The sequence below is a fragment of the Aquarana catesbeiana genome, linkage group LG03 (assembly GCF_042186555.1).
Source record: "Aquarana catesbeiana isolate 2022-GZ linkage group LG03, ASM4218655v1, whole genome shotgun sequence".
Taxonomy (NCBI): Eukaryota; Metazoa; Chordata; class Amphibia; order Anura; family Ranidae; genus Aquarana; species Aquarana catesbeiana.
Window position 1 is genome coordinate 153,534,148 of NC_133326.1, and position 12,778 is coordinate 153,546,925.

The 12,778-nt window shown below is 40.2% G+C and overlaps 1 protein-coding gene across 2 annotated transcripts in view; it reads left to right on the forward strand.

The window, feature by feature from the left end:
- Window positions 1–11,541, forward strand: part of UCN3 (urocortin 3) — a 35,095-nt gene extending 23,554 nt beyond the window's left edge. For both annotated transcript variants that reach the window (XM_073624008.1, XM_073624009.1), the window contains exon 2: window positions 9,131–11,541. In XM_073624008.1, the coding sequence (XP_073480109.1) occupies window positions 9,146–9,607 (462 nt within the window). In that variant the 5' untranslated portion in view covers window positions 9,131–9,145 and the 3' untranslated portion in view covers window positions 9,608–11,541. The remainder of the gene's footprint in view (window positions 1–9,130) is intronic.
- The last annotated feature ends 1,237 nt before the right edge of the window (window positions 11,542–12,778 follow it).

Genomic DNA, 12,778 nt, shown 5'->3' on the forward strand with positions numbered 1-12,778 from the left:
TGAGCCCAGGCACACGCCTATGCACTCGACGGTTGTGGTACTCGATTACTTGAAGCCACAGTCCAATCTGAATAATGTGTCCGGGTTTCAGGCGGTCTGAAAACCACACACATGATTCAAACCCCAACCTGTCTGGGTGAATCCCGGACAGGTGGCAACCCTAGTCCCATTGTGGAGTTTCCTTTTCACTTCCTGTTCCATAACCAAACAGGAAGTGAAAGGAAATCCCTACATCTGCTTATCCACTATAATAAAAAGAGGAACTATGCATCTGAGCACCACAAACTAAAAATCCTATTTAATTCATTTTTAATATTCAAAAAAGAAAAGAAATTAAGAAATCTCACCCATCCATCCATGTCTCAATGCTTTATTTTGCTGAGAAATCCCTTTGAAAACCCCCCCCTAGCATTTCTGGCTGTGGCCATCTTACGTAGGGCCACATGATTCATGTAGCATTAATTTCCTGGAATCCATCTGCCCTTAGCTCAGGCATACAAGCAGGAGGGTGTGCTTAGCTGAAAAAACTCTCCTCCCCTCCTGAAGACTCCTGGGAGCTCGGTGTATGGTTCTCCATTGTTAGTCCCGGCATGTGGGAAGCCATGCAGGAGACCAAAGGCTTGCAATTTACACAGAAGACCCAGCCTGCGAGTTGCTACCAAAGTACTGCCTTCACGCACTGTGGCCCTGTGTCTCCAGCCACTCCCCTGTGTTACCCACCCATAAATTCTTCCAGTCGTTCACCTTTGTTAGCAGCTCTAAAAACTCTTCAGTTGTTCACCTGTGTTACCAGACCTAGCCGGGACTTCACTGGGAGGAACACTATGAGGATAAATACTGTTTATTGTAGTAGTGATTTTTCTCTATTCTCTATTAATATAGAGCCTTACTGAGACTGTGCCATGCTGTGCTTCCACCTTTTACCCTGATTGAGCTGCAGAGACATTGCAATGAGGAACTTCTGTTTGCACAGCTTTATAATCTGCTAATCTCTGTTTTGCTCTGTATACTCTTTGCCATCGTAACGCTATTTGCATTGTTAATCCTACTCTGCACTTATTTAGTAAACTTCAAGTTACAGTTACCCTTTGTCTGATCAATTTCTGATTCTCTTACAATCATTTTTTCATTGTACATGCATATCCATTGTATGGTGCATGTTAATATGGTCCTTCCATTGAACTGTAAATGTAGTACTTGCTGATCTGCGCTAAGGCTGGTTTCACACGGGCGGACTCCATAATGCGCATCTGCCTGCTCAGCAGGGGATCTTTCCGTTGATCCTCGTTGAGCAGGCGGATGACAGGTCCGTGTCTGCTCTGCACAGCAGAGCCCACTGTTCTCTATGGGGCGGTCAGATGGAAACGGACCACCTGTCAATCTCCATCTAACTGTCATTCGATCCGCCGGACAGACGGGGAATGGATCTCCCATTCATCTGTTTTTAGCGAACAGGATCGGATGCCGTGGGTGTCAGCGGACACATGTCTGCTGACATCCACCGCTCCATAAAGAACAATGGCTGGTCTGATCAAGTTCAACCGAAAACTCACAAGCAGACGTGATCGGACCGCTCATGTGAAACCAGCCTTTATTGGCAAAGAACAAAATAAATGCCATAACAACCAACTTGCCCAGCTTGCCCATCTTTTACAAATGTCTTTTATCCATACATTTTCAGTTGCAAGATAGTGTAGATATTGGATTGTACACAGATTCATGTCCATGTATTAAATTTGTTCTTTATTAATTCTGTAACTGGTTATATTTAAAAAGCAGTGAATGTGACATTTAAGGAACATTCACAGCAGGTAAATCAATCAGTGTCATTCACAACAAATGCACAAGGAAGATTTACCTGCAATGAATGAGTGGTAATTATCATATTCACTACTTTAAAAATATGCCCTTTAGGTTAGTGTTTTATTTTTTATTTTTTTGGGGACTAAATTTGCTGTAATCAGTATTCTCTTAAAGTGGTATTAAGCCTAAAACCAAAAATGTTATGTATTGCAGCTTACCAATCATTAGATGTAGTGGCTACATCAGTTTTCTTTTCTATGACTTTTTCCCTCTGTTTTCACCTGGTGATGAACCTCATCTTGAATATGCATTTCAGTTTTGGGCACCACTTCACAAAAAGCATATCGGGGAACTGGAGAAATTGCAGGGAAGGGAAACCAAACTGATAAGAGGCATGGAGGAACTCAGCTATGGGGAAAGATTAGAGGAACAGAATTCATTTTCTCTCTCTCTTGAGAAGAGGAGTTTAAGGGGGGATATGATCAACATGTATAAATACATAAAGGGTCCATATAGTGAACTTGGTGTATCCACTTTAAGGTCATCACAGAGGACAAGGGGGCACTCTTTACATCTGAAAGGAAAAAAAATGAATCTCCAAATACAAAAAGGCTTCTTAAAAGTAAGAGCTGTGAAAATGTGAAATGGACTCACTCCAGAGCTGGTTCTGTCCAGCTCAGTAAATTGCTTTAAAAAAAGGACTGGATTCTTTCATTGATACACATAATATAACTGGATACTAATATTTATAGGTAAAGTTGATCCAGGGAATATTCGATTGCTTCTTGAGGGATCAGGAAGGAATTATTTCCCCTGCTGGAGCAAGTTGGATCATGCTTTGCTGGGGTTTTGCCTTCCTCTGGATCAACTGTGAGTATAGGATTGTATATATAAGATTGTACATTTTGTACATTTTTTTCCCTCCTTATAGGTTGAACTCATTTTTTTTTTCATTTTGGGATAAACGATTTAAATGAATAAATAAAAGCTAATCATTTTAACCACCCCTGCCAGTGTTAAATGGTTTGTCTCATCCATGTAAACTGATACATTCTGCTGGAGCTTTTGAAAAGCAAAACACTTGCTGGCTGGATCACCAGATGAAAATAGAAGAAAGAAATCAAAAAGAAAAACAAATGCAGCCCTCACATCTAAAAATTGGTAAGCTGCAATATAATAAATGTTTGCTTTTGGGTTTAAAATTTTATTTAGAAAGCTAAACATTTAAATAATTCGACTACAGTCTAATTAGAGTCAAAAGTTGATATGTAGCTTCTTCTGGAGTTTTAAACTTTCAAAAGCAGATGTAAGAATTTATAATACTTAAAAATAGGCAACATGCAATTTAAAAAAAAAAAAGTGTTATTTAAAATTTCAAAACCGTGAAATCACCTACTGTTAATAAGGATGTCATGCAGTCTTGCTGATTTATATCTGTTTAGAAAGTGAAATATGTAGTACACAGCAGTTATTTGAATTACTTAATTATATAGATATCAAAGTGTGAAAGTATTGCATAGACATACTTAAACACACACAGATAGGCACATCTACAGGAAAATAATATAGTTTACTTATCGTACATATCAGTTATGCACAGATATTGTATTATTTTTATAAGCTAAGCAAAAAAGCCAGCAGTTTACCAGTACTTAAAATATTTGAAATAAAGGCAATACACTGAATTATAATATGTTAATTACATTTCAAATTTTAGTGAACCTAGCCAAGTACACATAATCGGACATTCCGACAACAAAACCGTGGATTTTTTTCGGACGGATGTTGGCTCAAACTTGTCTTGTATACACACGGTCGCACAAATGTTGTCGGAAATTCCGAACATCAAGAACGCGGTGACGTACAAGACATAGACGAGCCGAAAAAAAGTTCAATAGCCAGTGCGGCTCCTCTGCTTGATTCCGAGCATGCGTGGAATTTTGTGCGTCGGAATTAGGTACACACGATTGGAATTTCTGACAACAAGTTTTGTTGTTGGAAAATTTGAGAACCAGATCTCAAACATTTGTTGAAATTCCGACAGCAATTGTCCGATGGAGCATACCCACGGTCGGAATTTCCGACAACAAGCACACATCGAACATTTGTTGTCGGAAATTCCAACCGTGTGTACGCAGCATAACAGTTTTTTTTTTTCGTGCAACCTAGCGGGTTGCAAGAAAACAAACTGACAGCTCTGGTCTGAACAGCTGTACTAACCATGCAAGGTTAGTACAGCGATCTACCCCACTGAGCTGTTGTGTTCTGATAAGGTTACGGCCCTCCGCCAGAACACTCTGATCAGCTCTCTCTGCCATTGGCTGAGAGCACTGATTGGGAGTTGGTCGGCAGCTGGTTTTCCAGCACGCACATCCGACAGAAGCCAGGCAAAAGGTCGGCTTCTGTCAGACAGGCCAACATACCCACAGGCCGAATGTCGGACTGTTTTCTTTTAACGCAGAGAAGAACGGAGAGATCTGGAAGCCGCACACCGGTCTGATGATAAGCTATGAGTAAGCTCTCGTTGTGAGTGCGAAATGCGTCAGCTGATCCCTGTACACTTCTGCTATAGTATTTTGTATACCTCCATGATCCAGCATTTTTATCAATAAAGGCACTTATCATCAGACCGGTGTGCGGCTTCCAGATCTCTCCGTTCTTCTCTGCCTTACTTTGCATCAGCCAGCACCTGGGACTCTCCCTTTGAAGGATGTTCCTCGTTTTTTCTTCCCACTGATTTGAGCCTACCTGAGCGGTGGAACCCTCTCTGCCTAGTCTGCATCACTAGATACATGTTTTCTTTTAACCTCGACATTCGGCCTATGTGTATGGGACTTTAAGTTAAGGAGAGAAACACTTAATTATGTTAATGATAGTTCAAATTTTAGAGAACATAAAGGTAATAGAGAAACCGGTAAGATAAGAACAGAGGTTGTATTTATGTGAACACTTATAAATCAAAAAGTCTTACAAGATGTTGCCACTTTATTAAAGTTGACCTTCCCTCCTTACCCTAAACTTCACATCAGTATGCATCTGTGCATGTTGATGTGAAATTATGTAACCCTGGTGCTCAGCAGAAAGCCCAGATCAAGAAGAGACTAAGGGGTTGATTTACTAAAGGCAAATAGACTGTGCACTTCACAAAGTGCAGTTGCACTCTGCAAGAGCAGTTGCTCCAGAGCTTAGTAAATGCTAGTACGTGCTAGCAAAAATGCAGTTTTTTTTAATTTCTTTGCATGGGATTGGGTATTCTTTCCAAAATGAAGCTTTACCTCATTTACTAAGCTCGGGAGCAACTGGACTTGCAGAGTGCAACTGCACTTTGCAAAGTGCACAGTCTGTTTGCTTTCAGTAAATCAACCCCACAATTCCCCACTTCCACTTTGTCCATACTTCAGCTCTGTATTTAGTGCAGAAAGGGGAAACACCTGATTAGAACATAGATACGAATTGGGCCATTATGCAGAATGGATTACAGGAAAAGAGGAAATGCATTACAGTACAATCATCAGGGCAAGATATAAGACCTAGCGTGTTATCTGTACCATGTATGATGATGAACATAGGGTCACATATCAGTCCACACATCAGATACCTGTAGAGGTACATAATAGTATAAAAATATGATTACTATGACAGTTCGTAAGATCCAACTTTCTGTAGCCTACTTTGCTATCTTTATAAATCGTACTGTACAACCAAAAAAGAGTTGCTAAAATAGTCACATTACATAACTTTAATGTCTTACCCAACTTTTGGAAATTGGCTTTTAAAATGTAATTAATTTTTAATTTTAGTATAAAGGTTTGAGCAATATAACTATTACAAAAATAAATGAAATGGAAAGCAAAGATAATTAGCACGAATATACTTCGTTCAGCTGAGGTTACCTTACCTATTTTTTTAAACTAAAAGCAGAAAATTTAAGTTATTTGCAGATATATGCTCACTCACATACCTAGCTGTATGTCTGTTGTCATTATATGTGCAGCAGACCATGAGGCTTGATGACCCTCTGCACATAAAGGTTGCTTGGGAATTTCTACATGTTATTTTTATGTTTGACAAGGTTTCCAACAACTTCTGCTCACAGGTCACGTGGTTTATTTGTCTTTAAAAGAACAGGTTCCAGCTGAGATGTCCTGTGCTCCCTAAATGTAGAATACATGCTCCGATACTGGTAACAAGGAGAAAGTATAGAGGTCTTAACACATTTGTATTCGTTCAACACCTTGATAATAAATGGCAGCATTAGGGTTGTTTTCACACCAATAGGAAAAAAACTTCTTTGATTATGAAGTGTGAGGATTTATGGTAGATAAACCAAAAAACAAACAAAAATAAACCCCAAAAACACAAAAGGAATTAATGCCCTATGGATTTGTACTTATGTAAGAAAAGTCAAGTAAATGGAATCTTTAAATTCTTTGCATAGATACCAACCTGTGTTCCTCAATCAGGGTCCTCAACCAAGGTTTCCACAAAGGTTGCTAGGGTTTCCATGAGAAGTGGTGGATTAACTCCCTGCCTGATGGTGCCTGCACAATTCCAGGGCCAAAGTCACTGGGCAGAGCTAGTGACCAGAGACTAGTAGAGCCTCTCTTCTTTTCTCCCAGATGAGTAAAAACTGACACAAATTACATTTTTTGTTTCTAACAGTTTCATTCTTCCCAGTGACCACCAAGGTAAAGGGACATTCTTCCCTCCACCAACCACCAATGTAAGGTGATTTACCACTGACCATATATATAAAGCTGGTCAAACACAGATTGAATTTCGGCCAATTTTTGCTGAATCAGCTGAAACTCATTCTGTGGGTGGCCCTGTTTGACAAAATTATATTTTTCAATAGACTTTCACTAAAGGACTCTGGAAGGAAATTCTCAGCTGAACACTACCTGCACCCATTCAGGTGAAGACACTGTTCAGGTATCCTTACAGCCACAGGTGTTGGCTGTCAGAATACAACATACAATAGCTAGCCGTACAGATTGGTCATACCACACTGTTTAATATGGAGGGATAAATTGAGTAATTTGTTTAATTCAGGCGGTAGACCTGAATGATAGAAAACTTAAAGCTTATGGCCAGCATAGGAGCATCATTCTCCACTGACCACCAATGTCTGGAGACAGTTCTTTCACTAACCATGATTATAAAGGGGTCCTTCTCCACTAACCACCAGTGTAATGGGGCACTTCTTTGTTTCATTTGTTACTTTAGTGAATTGAGGAGGTAAATGTTAAAAGATCATCTACCTAGAGTGTAAGTGCTCTAAGTATGCCACATTTTTTATTCTCTTTTTTATTATATCTACCGTTTATTGATCATAATACTTCATGTACTGTGAGCAGTAGATCCATTCATTTTTTGCAGAGGTTTCCTGAGACCTGAAATTAATTCCACAGGTTCCTCTGGGGTAAGGATTTTGAGAAAGGCAGATATAATGTATGCCGATCTAGTCCCTTTCCCCCGGAAGCAAATGTTACTGTGCAGGGGTATGTAGAGAGCTGACATTCAGTTCTCAGGTGGAATCATGGCCTGGAATTGTGTGTTTGTGAATAATTGGGCGCCAGTCCTTTAGTTAAAAACAGAGAACAGCTTTATTACTTACAGTCCAGAGAGGAAAGGGTAAAACTCGCAGATGTACTAGGTTACAGTAGAACTCCAGCACTGCATATACCCTGATGTAGGAGGAAGCCATTCTCTTCAATACTGATACTCTCTTGTTAGTAGCCTTTTAATAATCATCACCAGTATCTTCAGGAGAATCCACCAGCTTTATCTGGGACTTCCATCCTGTAGCAACGGTTTCTAGGAGAATTGACCAGCATTACCTGGGACTTGCATCCTAGCCTACACACTCTTCTGGAAGCAGCTTTAATATCCTGTCACATACAGACTTCCCAGGAAGGCAAACCCAGGATCCAATCCATGAAGGCCTTTAAGGCAGACAGGGCTGAAAGAGCAATTGTTTAGCACCCACCTTCCCCAGGCCGGAGCTTGAGGGGGAAAGAGAACTTGCATCAGCTCAATCCAAATATTTATACCCTTATCCAGCATGCACCATTGGCACAGGAATCCCATAATGGTTGTCCAGAAAGATTTAAATATTCATAATGCAAACTTATTGTGAATCCTCCTATTAGTGCCAGAGGTTCCAGTGAAACCTAGTGGCAGAAAGGAGAACTAACAATCAGATTGCATTAAGGGCAGTGGTTCTCAACTCCTGTCCTCAGGACCCACTAACAGGCCAGATTTTAAGTATTGCCTTGGGGAGATGCAGACTAGAATACTGAAATCACTGAGCAGCAAATGATATCACCTGTGGTGTATTTCAGTTATCTTGCAAACCTGGCCTGTTAGTGGATCCTGAGGACAGGAGTTAAGAACCACTGATTTAGGGGCAACTGAGCAAGACAAAACTACAAATTAGCACTGGCTGGTTAACGCACTCCTACATATGGCTGAACAGCAACACATACCTTTAACAACAAATTTTAAAAGTTCATTGTTTTCGCCTGTTCATGATAATAAAGATGACTATCTTTAATGCCATAGTCCTTATTTAGTAAAGCAAATAGCAAAAAAAGCTAAGCACAACAATGCACAGCAATCATCTTTCATTGTTCTGTCTCTTGTAAGTTGATCACAATGAATTTTTTCTGATGAAAATTATGTTGGGTACGCATGAAGCACCTGCCCTGTAAATTTACTGTAGGTTACTACTATTACTAATATTGCTGCTATTGGTCTTTCAAAGAAACCAACCATAGATTGTTGATTTTGTAGTACTAAACTAAGGCATCCCTATATTTTGTGCAACTGCTAAACAGGACCATATCTGTGGAAGACCTTCAAAATGGTATAGTTCAATTAATCTTCTGGATTAACATGCTGGTCACTGGATATGCTGTCACTCTTGTACTTCTATAACTTCTCTGTTAATGAAATATTTCAGAATTTCAGAGAGTTCAAAGTAATTCAGCCAATTAGCTTTTATTAGTACCTGCTATAATTTGCTTCCTGAGTAAGGTAGAAAGTACCTGTACTTAATTATAACTATCACCATCTAGAGTGCCCTGCTCTCTTGTGCATATGCAGAATTCATCTCGGAAAGCAGAGCTTTGACCTGCCCTCTCCTGTACCTCACTGGTCAGAGAGGACACTCACCAAACTTTGTGACCAACAGAAAGGCAGGGCAGTGAAGGCCAGTGTAATATCTGCCAAGATGAAGTTGAAGCATATTTAGGTTTTGAGATTTGTTCATTTTTAATTTACTACAGATTTGACTTTATTAATATGTTTTCATATGTATGTCTAGTCGCAGGGTGGAAGTATGCCTCACACTAGGCTTCTCCTGCTACTGCTCATAGTGTGTATGGCCCGATCCAGTCTTCACTACAACTTTTACAAAGCAGAGTCAATTTTTAGTTGCCTGAAGGAAGCACTTGAGGAGGCCAAGAGACGGAGCTTAGAAGAAAACTCTGTTCTAAGTAAAAGGGGTTATGAGTTTGAACCAAGTGATAATCTTCTGTCCCAAGAAGAAGAGGAGGAAGAAGATGAGAAAGAGAAAAGAACATTTCCAGCTGCAAGATACAGGTATCTGTCACAAGCACAGGTGAAGGGCAAGGTTTACCAAAACAAGGCAAAAAGTGACCGGAGGACCAAATTCACCCTCTCGTTGGATGTACCAACCAACCTTATGAACATTCTCTTTGACATTGCAAAGGCTAGAAACATGAGGGCAAAGGCTGCAGCAAATGCCCAACTCATGGCCCAAATAGGTAGGCGAAAGTAAGGCTGGCTAGGCCTTGCGTGGGACACATAGGAGGGTACATACATTAGCACAAGACTTGTGTCATGAGAAGCCCTCCCATCCCACTCATGGCCGCATCTTGGAACTTATCTTTGTACAGTACACTGCTATATTTTGAGTCCTTCAAAGCTGCATTTACTTCCTACATGTTATTTCCCATGGGGTGATGTTTCACTCTCCTCTCCCCCTTTCAATTTTAATTTTTTTAATTTTTTTTTTTTTTTCCTCTCACTTTTTCTCTCTTTGTCTCTTTCTGAAATATCTGTGTTTTGGCTTTATCTCAATAACATGGGTTTATTATATCATATTTCATTTTTTTGTTACATTTTCCTTTGTAATCTCCCTTGCCTTTACATGGAGATTTTAATGCAGAAGTCGAAAATTATTAAAAAAATATGTTTGCATCTCCCACTGTGATGTTTTTTTATTAAAACAAATCATTTCCAAAACCCCAGTGCTTTTTGTTTATATGTGAGCTCTTTGCACACCATGTGATGGAAAAATGAAAAGCTATGCAGCTATGCCATTGCCCGTTTATTAGCTGAACAATTAAATGAGCAAACAGTTGTATTTTTAACATTTCATCACTGAAACTTTTCAACCTTCTAACAAGCAAAACCCCTCTGTTCCTTAATAAAAAAAAAAAACACCCTGGTTGGATCCTATGTTGGTAATGAAAAACTCCCCTTCCTTGAAATGACTGCTGAGCAGTTTCAACAATTGCAGTTTATCTCTTTTGATTTAAACAATGTTTGTTTTTTTTCTTCAGAAAAGAATGCCCATGTAATGAGTGGATTGCTATTTTATTGAACAAGTGCATCCTTAACAAACAAACTTTCCAGCATGCTTAACATTTCTGTGACTTAAGCCTGGTACACACTACAGTTTTTTTTTCATGCAACCCAGCGAGTCGCACGAAAAAAAACCTGACAGCTCGGGTCGGGAGCTGCTGTACTAACCATGCGAGGATAGTCCAACGATCTCGCCCACTGAGCTGTTGTGTTCTGACAGGGGGACAGCCCCTGCCAGAAAACGCCGATCAGCGCTCTCTGCCATTGGCTGAGAGCTCTGATCAGGAGTCGGTCAGCTACTGGTTTTCCAGCATGCACGTCTGACAGAAGCCAGCCAAGCGACCAGCTTCTGCTGGACAGACCAACATACACATTGTCAGAATTTCGGACGGTATTTCCCAACATTCTAGACTATCATAGCTTTTGGATGCTAATTATTACTAGTTACTATTTATTGCACACTACTTATGTTAGTTTCAGCCATGTTCCTGAGTGCTGTGGGAGAATTATAATCAAGAACCACCTATTTTGTAAATATCAATATTATCTAGGAACTTGGTGCTTTGCCCTTCCCCTTTCTGCCTCCTTCACCTTGCCAATGGCCACTCAATATGAGATGTGGCTAGTGTTGTCACCTGGCCAGTATTTTACCTGCCTGCCCAGGAAAAAAAATGGCAATTGTTGCCAATGTTAATAAAAGGAATGTAATTTCAGGCCTAGCACCTTATTCTAATAAGAGATGACAATCTTAGATGCATCCTTGGTGACCAATACTAATTTGTGGGAAGAAGGAGGAGTGAGCCAAAGTGCCAGCTTTCTAAATTAAGTCAGCCATAGAGTGCCACAGATGTAAAGCTCCCAAAGTGCTCTTGAGGACTGCTAACTCTATTTGCAGGAGACTACAGGTGCCTACTAGACATGCCATATGTTGTATACAAACATTAGTCACTTACTAAAATGAAGTACAAGCAGCATTCAAATGCATACATTCATACATGGTTTCACATTTTACTAATCCAAAAAGTAGAGAGACTAAAGCACAAATCAATTATCTGTGGCATAATAATGGTTAAAATAGAAGTTTGCATCGTAAGAAAATAAGGCATACTGGGGTTTATTTACTAAAGCCAGAGAGTGCAAAATCAAGCTCACTTCTGCATAGAAACCAATCAGTTTCTATCCTCAGCTTGTTCAATTAGGCTTTGGCAATACAACCTGGAAGCTGATTGGTTTCTATGCAGAAGTGAGCCTGATTTTTCACTCTCCAGCTTTAGTAAATAAACCCCATTGTGTCATATCCGCTCCATACACTGTAGTTCAAGAGAATAATGCATTCATTTTTTTTCAAGGCGTTTAATTAGAGAAGCATTGGCAATGCAAGTATATGTGTGATATATGGAAGATGCCACCTGAAACTTGCAATATGAACTGTGCTTCCAAGGTGCAAAATATAGCTCACTGCTAAAAAGTCTAGTCACAACTGTTTTTTTAATCCCTTTGTTTTTTTTTTGTTTTTTTTTTTGCGGTCTGCGCCCAACTTGGGAGATAGCTCTTCATTTTCTGCCTCAAAGACACAACCAGAAGGTAGAGAAAAATCTTTCCTGAGTGAGAAAAAAATACTTTGACAGTTGTCATCGGAACAGGTGTCCTCATTAAAAGATTTTCCCTCTATTCCTCTTTCGGTGAAATATGTGAAATTTTGGATTTTCTTCTGCTTTCCAATCCAGATCACAGTAGACATGTAGAGGCAGTGAATCTCCTCAGTTTGGTCACAGACAGCAGTAAGTACCTCCCAGTATTTCCCACTGTATCCAAAAAGTTTTGGCTTTAGATACACTTTAAATAAGAAGTACAGCCAAAGCTCGTTTAGCTGTACTTCTCCTATGGATCACAGGAGTGGAGACCATTTTGCACTCCTGTGACCCATTTTCAGCAGACAGCGGGCTGAAACCTGCCTTCGGTTGATGTCACAGAGCTAGTCCAGGCTCGGGAAAGATTGCAACCATATGGTCGGGATCCGCCCACATGACTGGACCGGCACCCGTCTCAGCCTCCCAGCAACTTGCTGAGAGCCTGAGCTGCCCACTCCCACCCCCTCCACAGCCCAGTGTTCCAGTGAGCACAGGGGGAAAGAGCAGAGGGCCAGTGATTGACAGTCACAAGCTCTTTGCTCAGGGAGCTCTGAGAACCGATCGATCGGCGGTGTTTGATCGCTCAGTTGTTAGTGTTAGAGCCAGTGGGGGGACAGATGCAGCATCGGACCGATGCTGCATCCAACTAGGTAAGTATGATTCTAGAAAAAAAAACATTTCCATACAGTACTTCTCTTGTAAGGAATAAAAAAGCTAGTAAAAAAGCTAAG